This window comes from Capsicum annuum, chromosome 11 (genome assembly GCF_002878395.1).
Source record: "Capsicum annuum cultivar UCD-10X-F1 chromosome 11, UCD10Xv1.1, whole genome shotgun sequence".
NCBI lineage: Eukaryota > Viridiplantae > Streptophyta > Magnoliopsida > Solanales > Solanaceae > Capsicum > Capsicum annuum.
In genome coordinates, this window is record NC_061121.1 from 228140631 (window position 1) to 228156488 (window position 15858).

General features: G+C 36.0%; 1 protein-coding gene and 1 pseudogene across 1 annotated transcript; both read left to right on the forward strand.

Moving 5' to 3' along the window:
• Positions 1 to 178: 178 nt before the first annotated feature.
• LOC124888993 (ABC transporter G family member 28-like) lies at positions 179 to 2552 on the forward strand (the record flags this gene model as incomplete). Its single annotated transcript, XM_047400278.1, has 4 exons — positions 179 to 212; positions 301 to 590; positions 688 to 815; positions 1951 to 2552. Coding segments are annotated over 4 exons (612 nt in total), but the record flags the coding sequence as incomplete, so codon positions are not given.
• Positions 2553 to 2936: 384 nt separating this feature from the next.
• On the forward strand, positions 2937 to 6674 carry LOC124888727 (annotated as a pseudogene).
• The last annotated feature ends 9184 nt before the right edge of the window (positions 6675 to 15858 follow it).

Here is a 15858-nt window from a genome sequence, read left to right on the forward strand (position 1 = left end):
GAAAAATGTGTGCCAGTTCTTTTATTTGATTTACAAATGCTTTTGAGTTTGCATTTGTTTGATGGTTGGCATCTATGATACTTCATATTGTCAGACTTGGCAAGCAGCAATTGCGAGAAGCCAGGATAGTTGGACTCTGTTTGGGAACACTTGCTGAAGTGAGTGATGAAACCTTTGGATTGATGGGTACCTTTACACCGGCATTGCTGTTCGTAAGTTCATTGTTACTGGAAATCCTCATATATTTTCATTACGTTTTTAAATTTTACCTAAGTTCTAATCTTCCAAAATGTTTTCCAGTTCTTCTCACCAAGATCTTGGCTTTGAGGTCATTTTCTCTAGATAAATTACACCACTGGAGAGAGAGTGCATCTGGCATAAGCAGTTTGGCATACTTTATGGCTAAGGATACAGTTGATCATATCAAAACTATTGTAAAGCCTGAGGTTTATCTCTCAATGTTCTACTTCTTCAACAATCCAAGATCTTCAATTTTGGATAACTATCTCGTCTTGCTTTGTGTCATATATTGTGTTACTGGGATAGCTTATGCACTTGCCATCTACTTTGAACCTGGTCAAGCTCAACTGGTGTGTACTCAGTACTTTGATCATTCAATACGTATCAACTCCAACCGTTATCCCCTATTGCCGCGATTCTCTACTAACAAACTGATCTGTCTTTCAGTGGTTGGTGTTGCTACCAGTTGTCTTGACCCTCGTAGCAAGTAAGGACAGTGCGGTCACTGCGATAGTAGGAGATTATATCTATTCAAAGTGGGCCTTGGAAGCATTTATACTTGCAAATGCTAAAAGGTATGGTGAATCCTTCTCCATTGTGTCTAAATTCTTCTTGCATTACGGTTAGCCTTGCTAACAAAGACTTACTGAAATTTAGAACGATAACAACAATAGCAATTGATGCCAAACAGTCCAAAGAAGACACAAAACAGCCACAAGACGTCACAAAACAGTCCACAACAACAAGACACTAAAAACGGCACAAGAACACAACACAAGAACAAGAAACGAAATGCAATATATTAAAGGATAAATAGATTGACAAAGGAGTGTATAGACCCTAAGAACCCTAAAATATATTAAATCTAAGGACTCTTACAACCTACACAAACTATCACCAATCTCCTACGTAGACACAAGATCGGAATCCACCTCCCAAGCATCGATGTTTCTAATCAAAATACAATCACTAGTGAATCCACACTAGTTTCTTGTCCTAGTTTCGGTCTGCCTCAAAGGAGAGAGTACTTGGTGTTTCAAACGTCATACAAGACTTAAAAATATCATCTAAAATCTAAGTAATGAAACCCTACGTTGTTCTTTATATAGTGTATTACATAATAGAAACTAAAATGACCAAAAGACCCTTAAGTGTGAGGCGCCTATCAAGTGTAGTGTATGGACGGTTTTGGTGCATCATTAGGTCCTCTTTGGCTCTTCAATTGCACACACCAAGTCTCGGGCCCAACACACACTCTCATAGGTCCATATTTGTGACTATTCTTGTATCAGCAATACCCAATGTAATCCCACAAGTGGGGTTATCGAGGACAGTAGAGTGTACACGACCTTACCCTACTTTGGGTGCAGGTAGAGGTTGTCTCCAATAGACCCTCAGCTCAAGGAAAGCATAATCAAAGCATTTAGGGAAACATAAGCAGTAACAACAGCAAGATAGTAAGAAAACCGAAGCATACGAGAAAAGTAGTTGTAATAAGAAAGTAGGAATGAGAAATACGGAAACAATACTACTACTACTACTGGTTTTGAAAAGCAAAACGCGAAACTACCTATTACTAGCCTCCTACGTAATCATTAGCCATGATCAGCTCTTGAATATCAAACGCACCTCATATTTTGGGATTTAAGAACTCATATGTTGATCTTTTCTTTTTTCCCCCCTCTTCATTTTCATTTTCCCGACGTTTAGGTACTCTGGGGTGTGGCTGATCATGAGATGTGGGGTACTAAGGAAAAAAGGCTACGCGCTTGATCATTGGTACCCTCCTTGCTTACTAAAACTCATCCTTCTCGGTGCTGCCAGTCGCTGCGTAGCATTTTTGTTTTTGATAACTTTCCAGAAAAAATAAGACTTCATTGTTGCTGTCTTGCTTCATCACTTGGTATACAAGGAAAGATGCCAGTTACAGTCTCAATACCATGACGAAAGTGTTGAGAAGCCTCAAAAAGTTGGGTCCCTTGCGAAGATTATTGCATATAACCTTGATATGATTCTTGGCAAAATGTAATTTACTCGAAACAGATGGTATAAAGCAGAAGGAGTCAGTTAAACAGGTTATATGATTCTTTCTTCTTTAGGTGGAAAATCAAATGTAACATGTGTTAATAGTAGTTTTTCTTGGAGAATGATTCTACCTGGTTCCTGAGCCTCATTTTGTAGCCTTGAGAGTACGCTTCAGAAATTGGAGGTTATACCCAAAAGTTGATAAAGATCAGGATATTAACATCAAAGTATGTAAATGGTTATGCAGCCAAATGTGATAATGGCATAAATTCAGTTTTGAGTAGACAGTACATCTTTTCTTTTCACAAAATTCTCCTCCTTTTTTCTTTTCCTTTTGATTGGTAACATTGAAGGGGAGTCTTGGATTACTAGTAAAGTTGCTGCCATGTGTTCGAGCTGTGGAAACAGCCTTTCGCAGAAATGCAAGGTAAGCTGCGTACAATAGACCCTTGTGGTCCAGCCTTCCCCGGACCTCGCACATTGCAGGAGCTTTAGTGCACCGGGCTGCCCTTTGACTGGTAAAGTTACCTCATGTTTTTTGGATGGGCAAAGAAGAAAAATAGTGCTGGTATTCCATTCATGAAGCCTGTGCACCCTTCTCATCAAGTTTAGTTGGCAATGAGAGATTGTGTCTGTTCGCAAACTTGCCTGTTGGTAAATAGAGTAAAATGAAGAGAGAAAAAGGGCCTTTTCTCCATTCTCTCATCGCAGTCACAAAAGTAGTGTATTAAAATAGTTGAGTTAGATGAACCACGTCTTACATGTGTGTGCACAAAAACAAGAAGACACTCGAATATTTGGTTAGATGAATCATGAAGACACTCAGAAGTTGGAAGGATACACAAGTACCGAGCTACAAGTCTTATGACATAGGAGCGTGATTCTCTAAAAAGCCAAGGTCGTGGCGGCCAATAGAGCCCCACTTGGAGCCAAGGTTAATGCTAAATGTCTACCTTTTAAAGTTAGAAAGCTAAACCATTCACCACAAAACAATGCTACATTATTCTACAATCATATCCAGTGACATCCCTTATCTCCACATCCACCAATGGTGCTTGAGTTATCGATATTTAGTGATCATATCGATAACATGCATCTGATCCTGAAACATGTAAAACAATAGCAAACATCTGCAAGATTATGCAGGTAAAGATCAGTGAAGTCTGAGATTTCACATAATAATTCAGTTTTCATCACTGTTTGGATAAAAAGGTTAATTAAGCTAAGAAGTTTAAGTGCTTGAATCTGCATCAGTGAGCTAGTGATATAAAACATCAAACTTGTATAAGTTCAACATTCATATGGCTTGGTTCAAGTTGAGGCATCATTGCCACTTCTTTCAGCAACAATCTGTCATCCTAGTAAGTCTTTATATTATGTACTGCAGCTCTCAGCGTTTGGCTGCTAAATCAAACATGCTATGAGTACGAGTCCGAAGCTGAAAGGGCTAATTTTTTGAGCAAAAATACCAAAGGGGACAATGAATGTTGGAAAAAACCAAAAGGAGCAAAATTCCCTTGGCCAAGCAATTTAGAAGTCGCCGGTGGGCCAGTGACTTATAAGTTGCTGTGCCCACCAGCGACTGACTTTAATTTTTTATTTATTTTCAGCACTTCTCTATATAAGTTTCTTCTTGAATGGAGATTCAGTAAGACTAAATTTATATTGGGGTGGTCACGTTTTATATGAAGCTGGTTTTGTAAGATATAGTCGACCGCTTGTAGTTGTGCGAGTTTATCCATTTTCTCTTAACTATGAGCGATTGCAACGTCTATTAAGGAACAAAATGGGTATAAGTAATTCGAAAGACGTGGTGGTTATTACCAGACGATATCCAATGTCCTTTTCAGCCAATAGAGTAACAATGTATGGTGAGATTTGTATTTGAAGTGATGATTCTTTGTCTTTATTTCTCCGTACTATTAAATTTTTTGATAATCGTATTAACTTAATGAGTCTTGATATGTATGTGTCAATTGAACGTTGTCCTATTGTTCAAGAACCCATCAATAATGAGCTTGATTTTTTGCGATACTACATATTTACCGAATTTGAATGTTGTTGGTTCTTCAAGGGATATAGTCCAACAATAAACATTTGGAGGTTTTAACAGGAAATCAAATGATATAAGTATCTTGACTCAAACACGGAGAAGAAACTTATATTGAGAAAGAAAAGATTGAAAGTAAATAAAAAAATTGTCGGTGGGCTAGTCGTTGCGCCCACAACGATTTACAAGTCACTGGCCCACCACCGACTTCTAAATTGCTGGATCAAGGGCGTTTTGTCCCATTTAATTTTTTCCAACATTCATTGTTCCCTTTGACATTTTCATTTAAAAAATTAGCCCTTTCAGTTCCGAACTCGTATGAGTACCTTTTACTGTTGCAGATTTTATGTCAGCAACTACCATCCAACAGTTATGAAACAGCTATAGCATTCATGGTGGAAGGATTACAACATGGGGCCAAGACAGCACAAGCTGCAGTCTAAAAGGTTTTGGTATAACTTGCAATAAACAACTTAAGGTTGTATATATTTTATTTTTCAAAATGAATTCATGACTCACTTGTGCTAATCAATAGTTAATGCTAAGTTGGAATGAAGTGGTATCAGAGCACGTTAGCGTGACTAACAGCAGAAGATAAATAAAATTATTTTTTTTTGAGAATTTTTTGCAACAAAAAAAAATTCTTGTGCCGAACACACCCTTAGTGCTTGTTTGAACATGTGAGATGACATCAAAATTTAAAATTATGAGATAAAATTGAATTTTGTTTGGACATATAATTTGAACTTTTTATGTTGTATATTTTCTCATAAACATAAAAATCCTAAAAGTTGTGAAAATCATCAAATTTGTCACTTTTTATACAATCTTACCAAATAAGCAAAAGTTTATAACAAAGCACGGTACATTATAGCAAAGCTATTTTCTTAAAAAATACAATATTTATTGACCAAACTTTAATTCAACATAATCCTTTCACATAGTACGAAGAATCTCCTCACATTGAGCTTGCATTTTCGATCAAATGACCAAGAAGATGAACCAACATTGTTACTTTGAACCGTTAGTTGATCAGTATTATTAGTACTATATCTTCATGTTCATTTACCGTGAAGATTTCATCACTCCATATTCTTGTAAATTATTATATAGTACTATTCAGGCTGTGCTAAGTGACGTAGAGAATATGCAGGCATCAAATCAACACGTGAGCCAGTGGCTTAATGAACTTCGAGATGTTGTGGACGGTGCTGAAAACTTAATGGAATAAGTCCACTATGAGGCTTTGAGGCTTAAGGTGGAAGGTCAACTTCGAAATCTTGCAAAAACAAGTAACTAGCAAGTAACCTCAACCCGAGCTTGAGTGATGATATTTTTCTTAACATAGAAGAGAAGTTGAAAGACACCATTGAAACATTGGAGGATTTGCAAAAGCAAATTGGTCTCCTTGGCTTAAAGGAGCATTTTGCTTCGACTAAACGAGAAACTAGAACACCTTCAACTTCTATGGTTGAATCTGATGTCTTTGGTAGCCAGAATGAAATAGAGAGACTGATTGACCGTTTAACGTCTAAAGAGGTAAGTGAAAAAAATCTGTCTGTTTTCCCTATTGTTGGAATGGGGGGCATGGGTAAGACAACACTAGCTCAAGTGGTTTACAATGATAAGAAGGTGATAGATCATTTTGATTTGAAAGGTTGGTTTTGTGTTTCTGAGGCATATGATGCTTCAAGAATAACAAAAGGCTTACTTCTTCAAGAAATTGGCTCATTTGACTTGAAGGTTGATGACAATCTTAATCAGCTACAAGTCAAATTGAAGAAAAGATTAAATGGTAAAAGGTTTCTCATTGTTCTGGATGATATGTGGAATGAAAACTAAAGAAAGTGAAATGACTTGAGGAATATTTTTGTTCGAGGAGGTATTGGAAGTAAGATCATTGTGACGACACGTAAAGAGAGTGGTGCCTTGATGATGTGAGCTGAGCAAATTAGCATGGACACTTTGTCTATTGATGACTCTTGGTCTTTATTTAAAAGACATGCATTTGAAAACATGGATCCTATGGGACATCTAGAACTTGAAGAGGTTGGAAAACAAATTGTAGCTAAGTGAAAAGGACTGCCCTTAGCTCTGAAGACGCTCACTGGCGTGTTACGCTTCGAATCAGAGGTTGAAGGTGGAGATGTATTTTGAGAAGTGAAATATGGGACCTGTCAAACAATGACATATTACCAGCATTGTTGTTGAGCTACAATGAACTTCCCCCACATTTAAAGCCATGTTTTTTCTATTATGCAATATTTCCTAAAGATTATCCATTTAGGAAAGAACAAGTTATTCATCTGTGGATTGCTAATGGTCTTGTAGTACCACGGGAAGATGAAAGAATTCAAGACTTAGACAACCAATTCTTTCTCGAGTTGAGATCAAGACCATTATTCTAAAGGGTCCGAAATCCTTTTCAAGGGAACACAGAGGAATTCTTAATGTATGACCTTGTCAATGATTTAGCCCAAATTGCATCTTCAAAACTTTGTGTCAGGTTGAGAGAGTGTCAAGGATCTCATATGTTGGATCAAAGTCATCGATGACTTGTCCCATTCAATGGGATTAGGTTGACTTGTCTGACCTAACATGAATACAGAGGATAATAAGGAAAAAGAACAAGTAGAAAGACAAATAAGAAGAGTGACTAGAGCCTACATTTTCTTTGTTGTACTGCTCAAGTGCCTGTGCTGCATGATCCTCCATCAATTTAACGTTCTCAGGATAGTCCAAGTAGTACGGTGAGGGGTATATGGTACGGAATGGAACCGAACTCGGATAATCTTTAATGTCAAATCCCTATCAAAGTAAAAGTCGACCAAAGAGAGATAAACATCACTAATTGCAACCAATATTTTCTTGTAAGAAATAAGCTTTGGAAAAAAATGATATCAGACAAGTATCCAAGAATTTTAGGTAAAAGGCATCGTTTCCACCTCAAATTATACAAGAAAAGTCGAAGTCATACCTAAACTATACTAGTGACCTATTACACACCTAAACTATAAAAAGGTGGAACTATTTACCCCTCCAAACTAATCTAGCAAAGAACGTGATATCACATTCCTACACGCGCATGAAAAGAAGAAAAGGAAATTAAAAGCTTACTAAAACGTACACGTGTCATGATTCAATTGCATTTTATCAGTCAATTATATTTAATTAGTTTTTGATTTATATTTATATAATTTTTATTTTCTTTCTTTGCCCTTTTTTTTCTTTTCCTTTTTTTTCTCTTCATCTCTGTTTTCTTTCATGTTTTCTCATTTCTTCCTTAACTCCATTTCTTATTCCTTACCTCCTCTCAACCTCCATCAATTCATCAATGAATTCACAAATACACTTACCGTTTTATTTTTTCCTTTATTATTACAATTAGGAAGAAGTTTGTTATTATTGCTATGTCCTTTTGGTTTTGTTAGAAAAAAATAGTACGAATATAATTTTATATTGATGTGTTCTGTCCAATTTATAATTGATATTTCTCTGTGAATCTGGGTATTATTTAAACGAAATTTACTCAATTTTAATTTAAATTAGATTGTGGGTTTTTCGAATTTTACAAAATTGGATTATGCGTATCTTGAATTTCACTAGTTGGATTGTGAGTTGTTCGAATTTTACAAAATTGAAATGTGGGTATCTTGAATTTCACGAGTTGGATTCTATGTTTCTTGCATTTTACTGAATTGTGTTGTGGGTTTCTCGAATTTTGCAAATTGAATTCTAAATTTATCGAATTTTATGAAGTTGAGTTATGGGTTTCTTGCATTGACGAATTGAATTGTAAATTAGTTGAATTTTATTGAACTGAGTTGTGGGTTTCTTAGAATTTTAAGTTAACTTCACTCTTGGAAACAGAACAAAGGCAAGAAACAGAGAAAGTATTTGTTGCTGGAAAGAAACAGAGAAAATATTTGTTGTTGGAAAGCTGTATCTTTCATTGAACTGAAATTGTGCTTAAATAGAAAAAATTGCAACAACCAAATCCTATAATTAAGCAACTACTTGTACATGATTTCGTGATCAGCACATCCTAAAAAAAACTGAACCATTAACACCTAAAAAACAAAAGCTAAACTAAGTTGAGAACATGGCTAAAACAAATCTGGATAACGTCCAGCAACTACTCCTACTTTTACTGCAGAAAATGAGGCAACAATCAACAATCCTTCTTGCTTCAATTGCTGCAAATTCCAAGTCTTTCTCTGAGAAATTCAAATCTTCTCTTTGGCAAGGCTTTGGTAAACATATCTGCCAGTTGAAGATCCGTCTTGGAGTACTTTAACCCAATCGATCCTTGTTTCTGCACGTCTCTGAGAAAGAATAATTTGATATTGAAATGATTGGTTTTTGCATAAAAAATAGGATTATTTGAGATAGCAATAGCTGCTTGATTATCTACAAACACCTTTGGGCACTTCTCTTAATTTAAATTCAGATCAAGTAGCATTTTTCTAAGCCATAAGGCTTGATTTGCAGCAGCTGTTGCTGCAATGAACTCAGCTTCAGCCGTCGACTGTGCAATAATTTCTTGCTTTTTAGAGCACCAAGAAAATACACCTGAACCAAGACTAAAATAATATCCAGAAGTGATCTTCATGTCTTCAGAAGAACCACCCCAATCACTATCAGAATACCCCCTGCAACACGTGCTTCTGATTTGCATTAAACTTGATTCCAAAATTCAGTGTTCCCTTAACATATCTTATCACCCTTTCTGTTGCTCTAAAATGAGTGTTAGTTGCACAATTAGTGAATCTAGATAGAAGACTTACAACATATAAAATGTTGGGTCTAGTTGTTGTAAGATACATGAGACATCCAACCATACTTCTATAAAGAGTCTCCTCCACTTTTTTAGCTTCATTATTTTTGCTCAACTTCTCTTTTTGACACATCAGAGTAGTTGTTTCTTTGCAATTTTCCATCCTAAAATTTTTCAAGATGTCTCTTGCATACTTCTTTTGACAGATGAAAACTTCATTTTGCTCTTGCTTGATTTCCATTCCTAGAAAATAAACCATTTCTCCCAAGTCTGTCATCTCAAAAGTATGCTGTATATCTTATTTAAATTTTTGAACAAGTTCATGATTGCTTCCTGTAACCAGCAGGTCATCTACATATAGTGAAATAACAATAAGATTTGTTTCATCACCTTTAATGTAGAGAGTAGCTTCGCTGAGGGTTTTTTTAAAACCCAACTGCACCAAATGTTCATCAATCCTGCTGTACCAAGATCTGGGCGCCTACTTTAGTCCATACAAAGCTTTTTTTAGCTGATACACTTCATCTTCATGCCCTTTGATTGCAAATCCTCCAGGTTGCTCAACATAAATTTCCTCCTCAAGATAGCAATTCAAGAATGCTGATTTAACGTCTAGCTGAAACACTTTCCAACCATTTTGTGCAGCTATAGCCAACAACAATCTGATGGTTTCTAATCTAGCAACTGGAGCAAATATATCAGAAAAATCAATACCAAAAATTTGAGCATACCCCTTTACAATAAGTCTGGCTTTATGCTTGTTGATAGAGCCATTTGCATTCAGCTTGGTTCTGAAAATCCACTTAACTCCTATGAATTTCCTGTCTTCAGGTCTTTTCACAAGTTTCTAAGTCTGTGTGAGTTCTTCCTTCATTGTAGCTCTCCATTTTGGATCTTTTTCTGCTTTGCAAAAATCTATTGGCTTAAGAACAACCATGTTACATCTCTGATAGATATCAGAGAGTGATCTTGTGCCTCTCACCGGAACATCATCCACCAATTTATCTTCTTTTAGCTGGGGTATTTTACTTTGATCTTGAAATAGCACTGGTTCTGCTTCTTTCGAGTTCCATTTTTCATCCTCCATGAAATGAACATCTCTACTTACCAGGATTTTCCTTGTATGAGGTTCAAAAACTCTGTAATCCTTAGAAACAGTGCTATAACCCATAAATATTCCAGCTTCCGCCTTTTTATCAAGCTTATCTCTTTTACTCTATGGCACATAAGTAAAGCACAAACATCCAAACACTTTGAGATTTTTTAAAGAAGGTGTATAACCATACCAGATTTCAAATGGTGTCTTCCCTTCTAATGCTTTTGTTGGAAGCTTGTTGAGTAGAAAGACTGATGTATGAGCAGCTTCCGCCCAATACTCTTTTGGCAAACACTTCTCATACAACAAACATCGTACCATCTCCATTATAGTACGATTCTTCCTCTCACTAACTCCATTTTACTGTGTAGTATATGGAGCAGTGAGTTGGTGTTCAATTTCGGCTTCTTCACAAAATGTATTGAATTGATAAGATGTGTACTCCTTGCCGTTGTTGGACCTTAATGATTGAATCTTACAGCCACTTTGAGTTTCAATCCACTGCTTGAATTTCCAAAAAATAGTGGCAACCTCTGACTTGAACCTGAGAAAATAAATCCAACACATTCTCGTATAGTCATCAATGAAAACTATGTAACACTTACTCCCTTTAAGTGACGGAGTTCGGTGAGGACCAGCCAGATCTGTGTGGATTAATTTTAACTTTTCAGTGGCTCTCCAAGTTGCTTTTTTGAAAGGAAGCCTTGCTTGCTTGCCAAATTGGCAAGTTTTGCAATCCGAAATTTCACCTTTAAGATTAGGTAGCCCTCGAACCAGATCTTTCTTTTGTGAGTTCATTACCGCAACATAGTTAAAATATCCGAGTCTTTTGTGCCAAACTTATGCATTGACTTTAGTTGCAGAATAAGCTTTTTGCTTATGATCTAAAAGATCCAATGTAAAGCTTCTTCCCTTCATCATTACCTTGAATAAGTTTCTGCTATCTTCATCCTTGATTTGACAGTAATTGGTTTCAAAGAGAAGTTTGAAACCATTCTCAAGAATCTGCCCGACACTCAACAAACTATGACTAATATTAGGTACAAAAAACACATCTTTGATAAGTTTTGTACCTGAGGAGAATTTGATTTCCACAGTACCTTTGCCTTCGGCAGGAATGTAGTCTCCATTACCAACTTGTACATTGGAAATTACTGAAGTATCCAACTCCTTTAAGAGATCACGATCAAAATTCATGTGTTTTGTGCAACCACTGTCAATAAGACACTTTTCACTCGAGCAGCTAGTTGCCAAACATGTCGCTACAAAGAGTTGCTCTTCATCTTCCTGATTAACTAGCTGTGCAGTATTAGTTTGCTGAGTGTTTTTGCAAACCTTTTGATGATGTCCCATCTACTGGCATTTCTCACACTGTTGGTCTGGCCTTCTCCAGCATTTGAATGGTGGATGACCCTTCTTTCAACAATGCTTGCAAAGAGGAAAATCATGTTTCGTTCCCCTGTTGATCCTAGGAGAATGAGAACTTGATTTTTCCTTCTTGTTCTTGTTCTTCTTCTTTTCTTTGTCTCCCTGGTTTGATTGAACTTTTACAGGTAGTGCACCCTCAACAGATCTTTCAGACCTCATTAGTCTTCTCTGTTCTTGTGCTTGTAAAGCATTCAATAGTTCTGCCAAACTAATTTGTTAAAGATCCTTAGAATTTTCCAGCGAGGAAATAGTTGTTTCAAACCTTTCGGGGACTGTTACGAGAATTTTTTTAACCAATCTATAATCAAGAAATTCAGAGCCAAGTAATCTTACATTATTTGCAATGTTGAGTAATCTATCAGAATACTCTTTGATTGTCTCTGAACCCTGCATCTTCTGAAGTTCAAATTCTCGGATCAGGTTAAGAGTACACATACCTTTGATCATTCATCTCCTTCATATTCTTTCTTTAAGAAATTTCAGACCTCAAAATCCGATTTCAATGTCATAATCCTGACAAAGATTTCAGATGAGATTGCAGCGAATAACGTTGCTCTAGCCTTTGATTTTCTTGTTTTCTTTTCCTTGTGATTCCTAATCTACACAATGGTTGGATTTTCAGGCAAGGGAGGAACTTCATATTCCTCCTCAACAGCTTTCCACAGATCATTTGCCTCCATGTGTGCCTCTATTTTTGCTGCCCAGACATGATAGCCTTCACCTTTGAAGACTGGTGGTGCTAGTGCAGTGAAAGGAGTCTCCGAATCCATAAAAGAAAAAACAAGAAGAGAAAGATATGTTTCCCTCAAATGCAGGTCCCTCAAGAAGAGAGCTCTGATACCAATTTGTTAGAATTTTAAGTTAACTTCACTCTTGCAAACAAAATAAAGGCAAGAAATAGAGAAAGTATTTGTTGATGGAAAGAAACAGAGAAAATATTTGTTGCTGGAAAGCTGTATCTTTCATTAAACTGAAATTGTGCTTAAATAAAAAAAATTGCAACAACCAAATCCTATAATTAAGCAACTACTTGTACATGATTCCATGATCAGCATATCCTAAAAAAAACTGAACCATTAACACCTAAAAAACAACAACTAAACTAAGTTGAGAACATGGCTAAAAAAAAATTGGATAATGTCCAGCAACTACTCATACTTTTATTCAGAAAATGAGTCAACAATCAACAGGGTTTCTTGAATTTTCAAGAATTGAGTTTTGTGTTTGCATTTGACGGTTTGGGTTATTATTTGCTCGAATTTTATCGAATTGGGTTGTAGGTTTTTAGAATTTCACAAAAAATGGAGGAAGATTATGAAACAGTTAAAGGATTGAAGTGATTTTGTTTGTCGGATTTGGATTGCTCTGATCCGATCGAATCCGTTTGTTTATCAGTAAATGGGCTTTGCCCGAATTTTAACTAAAAGAAGAAGGACTGAAGGAGATGATATTTTGGAGTTATATATATATATATAGATAGAGGGGGGGGGGAGAGGGAGGGGGGGGGGGGGCTGGTGATTAATTTAGGAAAAAGAAAAAAAAGGTGACAAAAAATATGAGTTTGACACGTGTCAGCGCGTGTATACATATTCAAGATAAAATCTGGTTATGACATTTCAAGGGGAAAATAGTTTCACTTTTTTATAGTTTAGGTGTGTAATAGGTCACTAGTATAGTTTAAGTGTGGCTTCGACTTTTCAACGATACCTTTTCCCAAGAATTTTATTTGCTTGTAAGTACCACATTAAATGGTGTTGTTTTACACATTTCATTTATTTTCATTAGCATATCCACATATGATATTCAATCTTTCCCACGATTCTGACATAAGTGAGCATATCAAAACTAGCGAATTCTGATCCCCCCCCCCCCCCCCCCCTCCTTCTTTTTTTTTTTTTTGAGAAAGTAACATCGATCCCCCTTTTCTTTTATGAACGTGCTCTATACTAAAAAAGACTCAAAAGTCACTTCCTACCGAATTGCAACAAACAGAAACAGCAGCAAGGCGAAACAAGTGGTACATGTATTAATCTAATAGCTTCCTGCGTTTCATTAGACTGAAACTCAATATTATAATCTCCCTTAATCTGTCCATAAACCGTACTGATGAGCCAAGTCATGTGAACAAGTTATAGATACAACACATTAGAAAATATGCCAAGGAGTGGCGTAGCCACATGTGCTTGAGGGGTATCGACCGACACCCCTTCTTCGGAAATTACATTGCGCAGCGCAGCTAGGGCAAAATGTCACATGTATATACTATATATTGACACCCCTTGATTCGGGCTTAAGCCAACTCGACCAGGGGGAGCTTAACTCGATTTCAATAATAGGAGCATAACCAACGACTAATGTAAGTAGACCAAGTACTTTGCTTCTTTGTGAATTTACTTCTTTATACCTTGACATCCCTTAGTGAAAGTTCTAGCACCGCCAATTAGGACACAACCACATAAGCAAATTCGTGTTATATTACCTATTTGACGGAAAGCAATCTATATAAAAGATGAACTTGATGGAGGAAAAGCCATCTAGAGAGCGAAAGGTGAAAAACACATCTAAAGTATTCCAATTTTTGAATTTCATGCCTAAACTATCACCAATCAGTTAGTAAAACACGCGTCAACTGTTAATTGTTTCAGTTTCATACCTAAACTTTCAGGTAGGAAACTGACACACTTGATAGTTTAGGCATGTAACTGAAAATATCGATCAGTATAGTTAAGGTGTGTTTTGGACCATTAACTCAAAGCAATCTATATTCAAATATGCAAACGGTTTTAGTAGCTAGGCACATCCGAAGTTTCGAAATCGCTCGATTCCTCTTCTTCATCTGGTTCAGTCAAGACGTCCTCTGGTTCGCTCGAGTCGGATTCGCTTTCCTCTTCACCTTCTGATGGTGGTGGTGGTGGTGGTGATGATGGCAGCTGCGGCTTTTCACCTTCTGCTTCTGCATCTTCCTCCTCATTCACATTTTGCTTCTTCACCGATACGTAGTCGGATTGTGGCGGCAATGGCAGAACAGGATTCATGACAGACGAATTGGCAAATCCTACTATGATCACACAATATTTGGTATATTTAAATTTTACCGCCAACACTTGATTTCTTTTCACATATATAGCCTATTTATGAAGCTTGACAACTGTTTATGAATTAAGATAGAAGGTTAACAGAAAGGTGCTAATAGAAAAGGTTAGCGCACTCTTCCTTCTTGAAATTGTTTTGGTTTTTATAATTTCTAGAAGCGTAAATTAAATGATGTACAAAGAAAAAAGCACAACAAATATAAATATTAATCAGTTGGTACTTGGTAAAAAGAATCCTAAACTTATACAATCGATACCACTATCTCAGGTGAAGTCCCGGCTTAGAATTAAGCATAAAGAAAATAAAAAACTTAAATGAGAGGACTTACATTGGCACTGAACTTCCGTTTGCATAGGTTTAAAACAAAAATCGATAGCACAAAAGGGGAGAAATAACACGTTATCAGCACGAGACTCTGTCATCTCAAGAAAATATTTCAGCACGAACAAGTTCTATTTCTTTTTCCTTATTTGTCGATACTTACTTGATTTTTATTTTGTATGTACAGTGGCTATACAAGGTAAAGTGAATGGCTTGCAAATTGTTACTTTCTAAATTGGTTGGGTTTGAAGAAAAATCCAAATGACTTTTTTATGGAAAAAAAAAACTAATATGGCCGAAGGTTTTTTTTTTATATATAAAATAAAGGAGAGGCCATATGACATAATCATGTCATTAGTGCCTCAAGATCCAGCCGCTGTACTGATGTTATAAAGTTTACTTTTAAAATAATGTTGAGATAATTAAGATTGTTTTGCTACTAACATATATTCTGTAAGTTTGGAGTCAACATGACATATGATGCAGATTATCAAATGGAAGCTACAAGGCAACAATTAAAGGATATTATAAGTCAAAAGTATAACCTTCAATGCAAGAATTATTGTATTTTATATCTTATTTTAATGGATTTAATTCAGTCACGTATATAATTACAAATTGATAATATTTTTAAAGACTTATGGGTGAGATTATAAATCTAAAGGTAATTTCAAGGTTAGTAATTCCTTATGTTATCTGTCTTTTGCTACTAATAATATAATTATTGTTGGATGTGAAGAAAAATAATTGGTTTAGAACCATTTATGTTTTAAATTTATTCCTCAAGAACAATATTATCAAAAGGGATGATAATATGTTGGGTTCAAG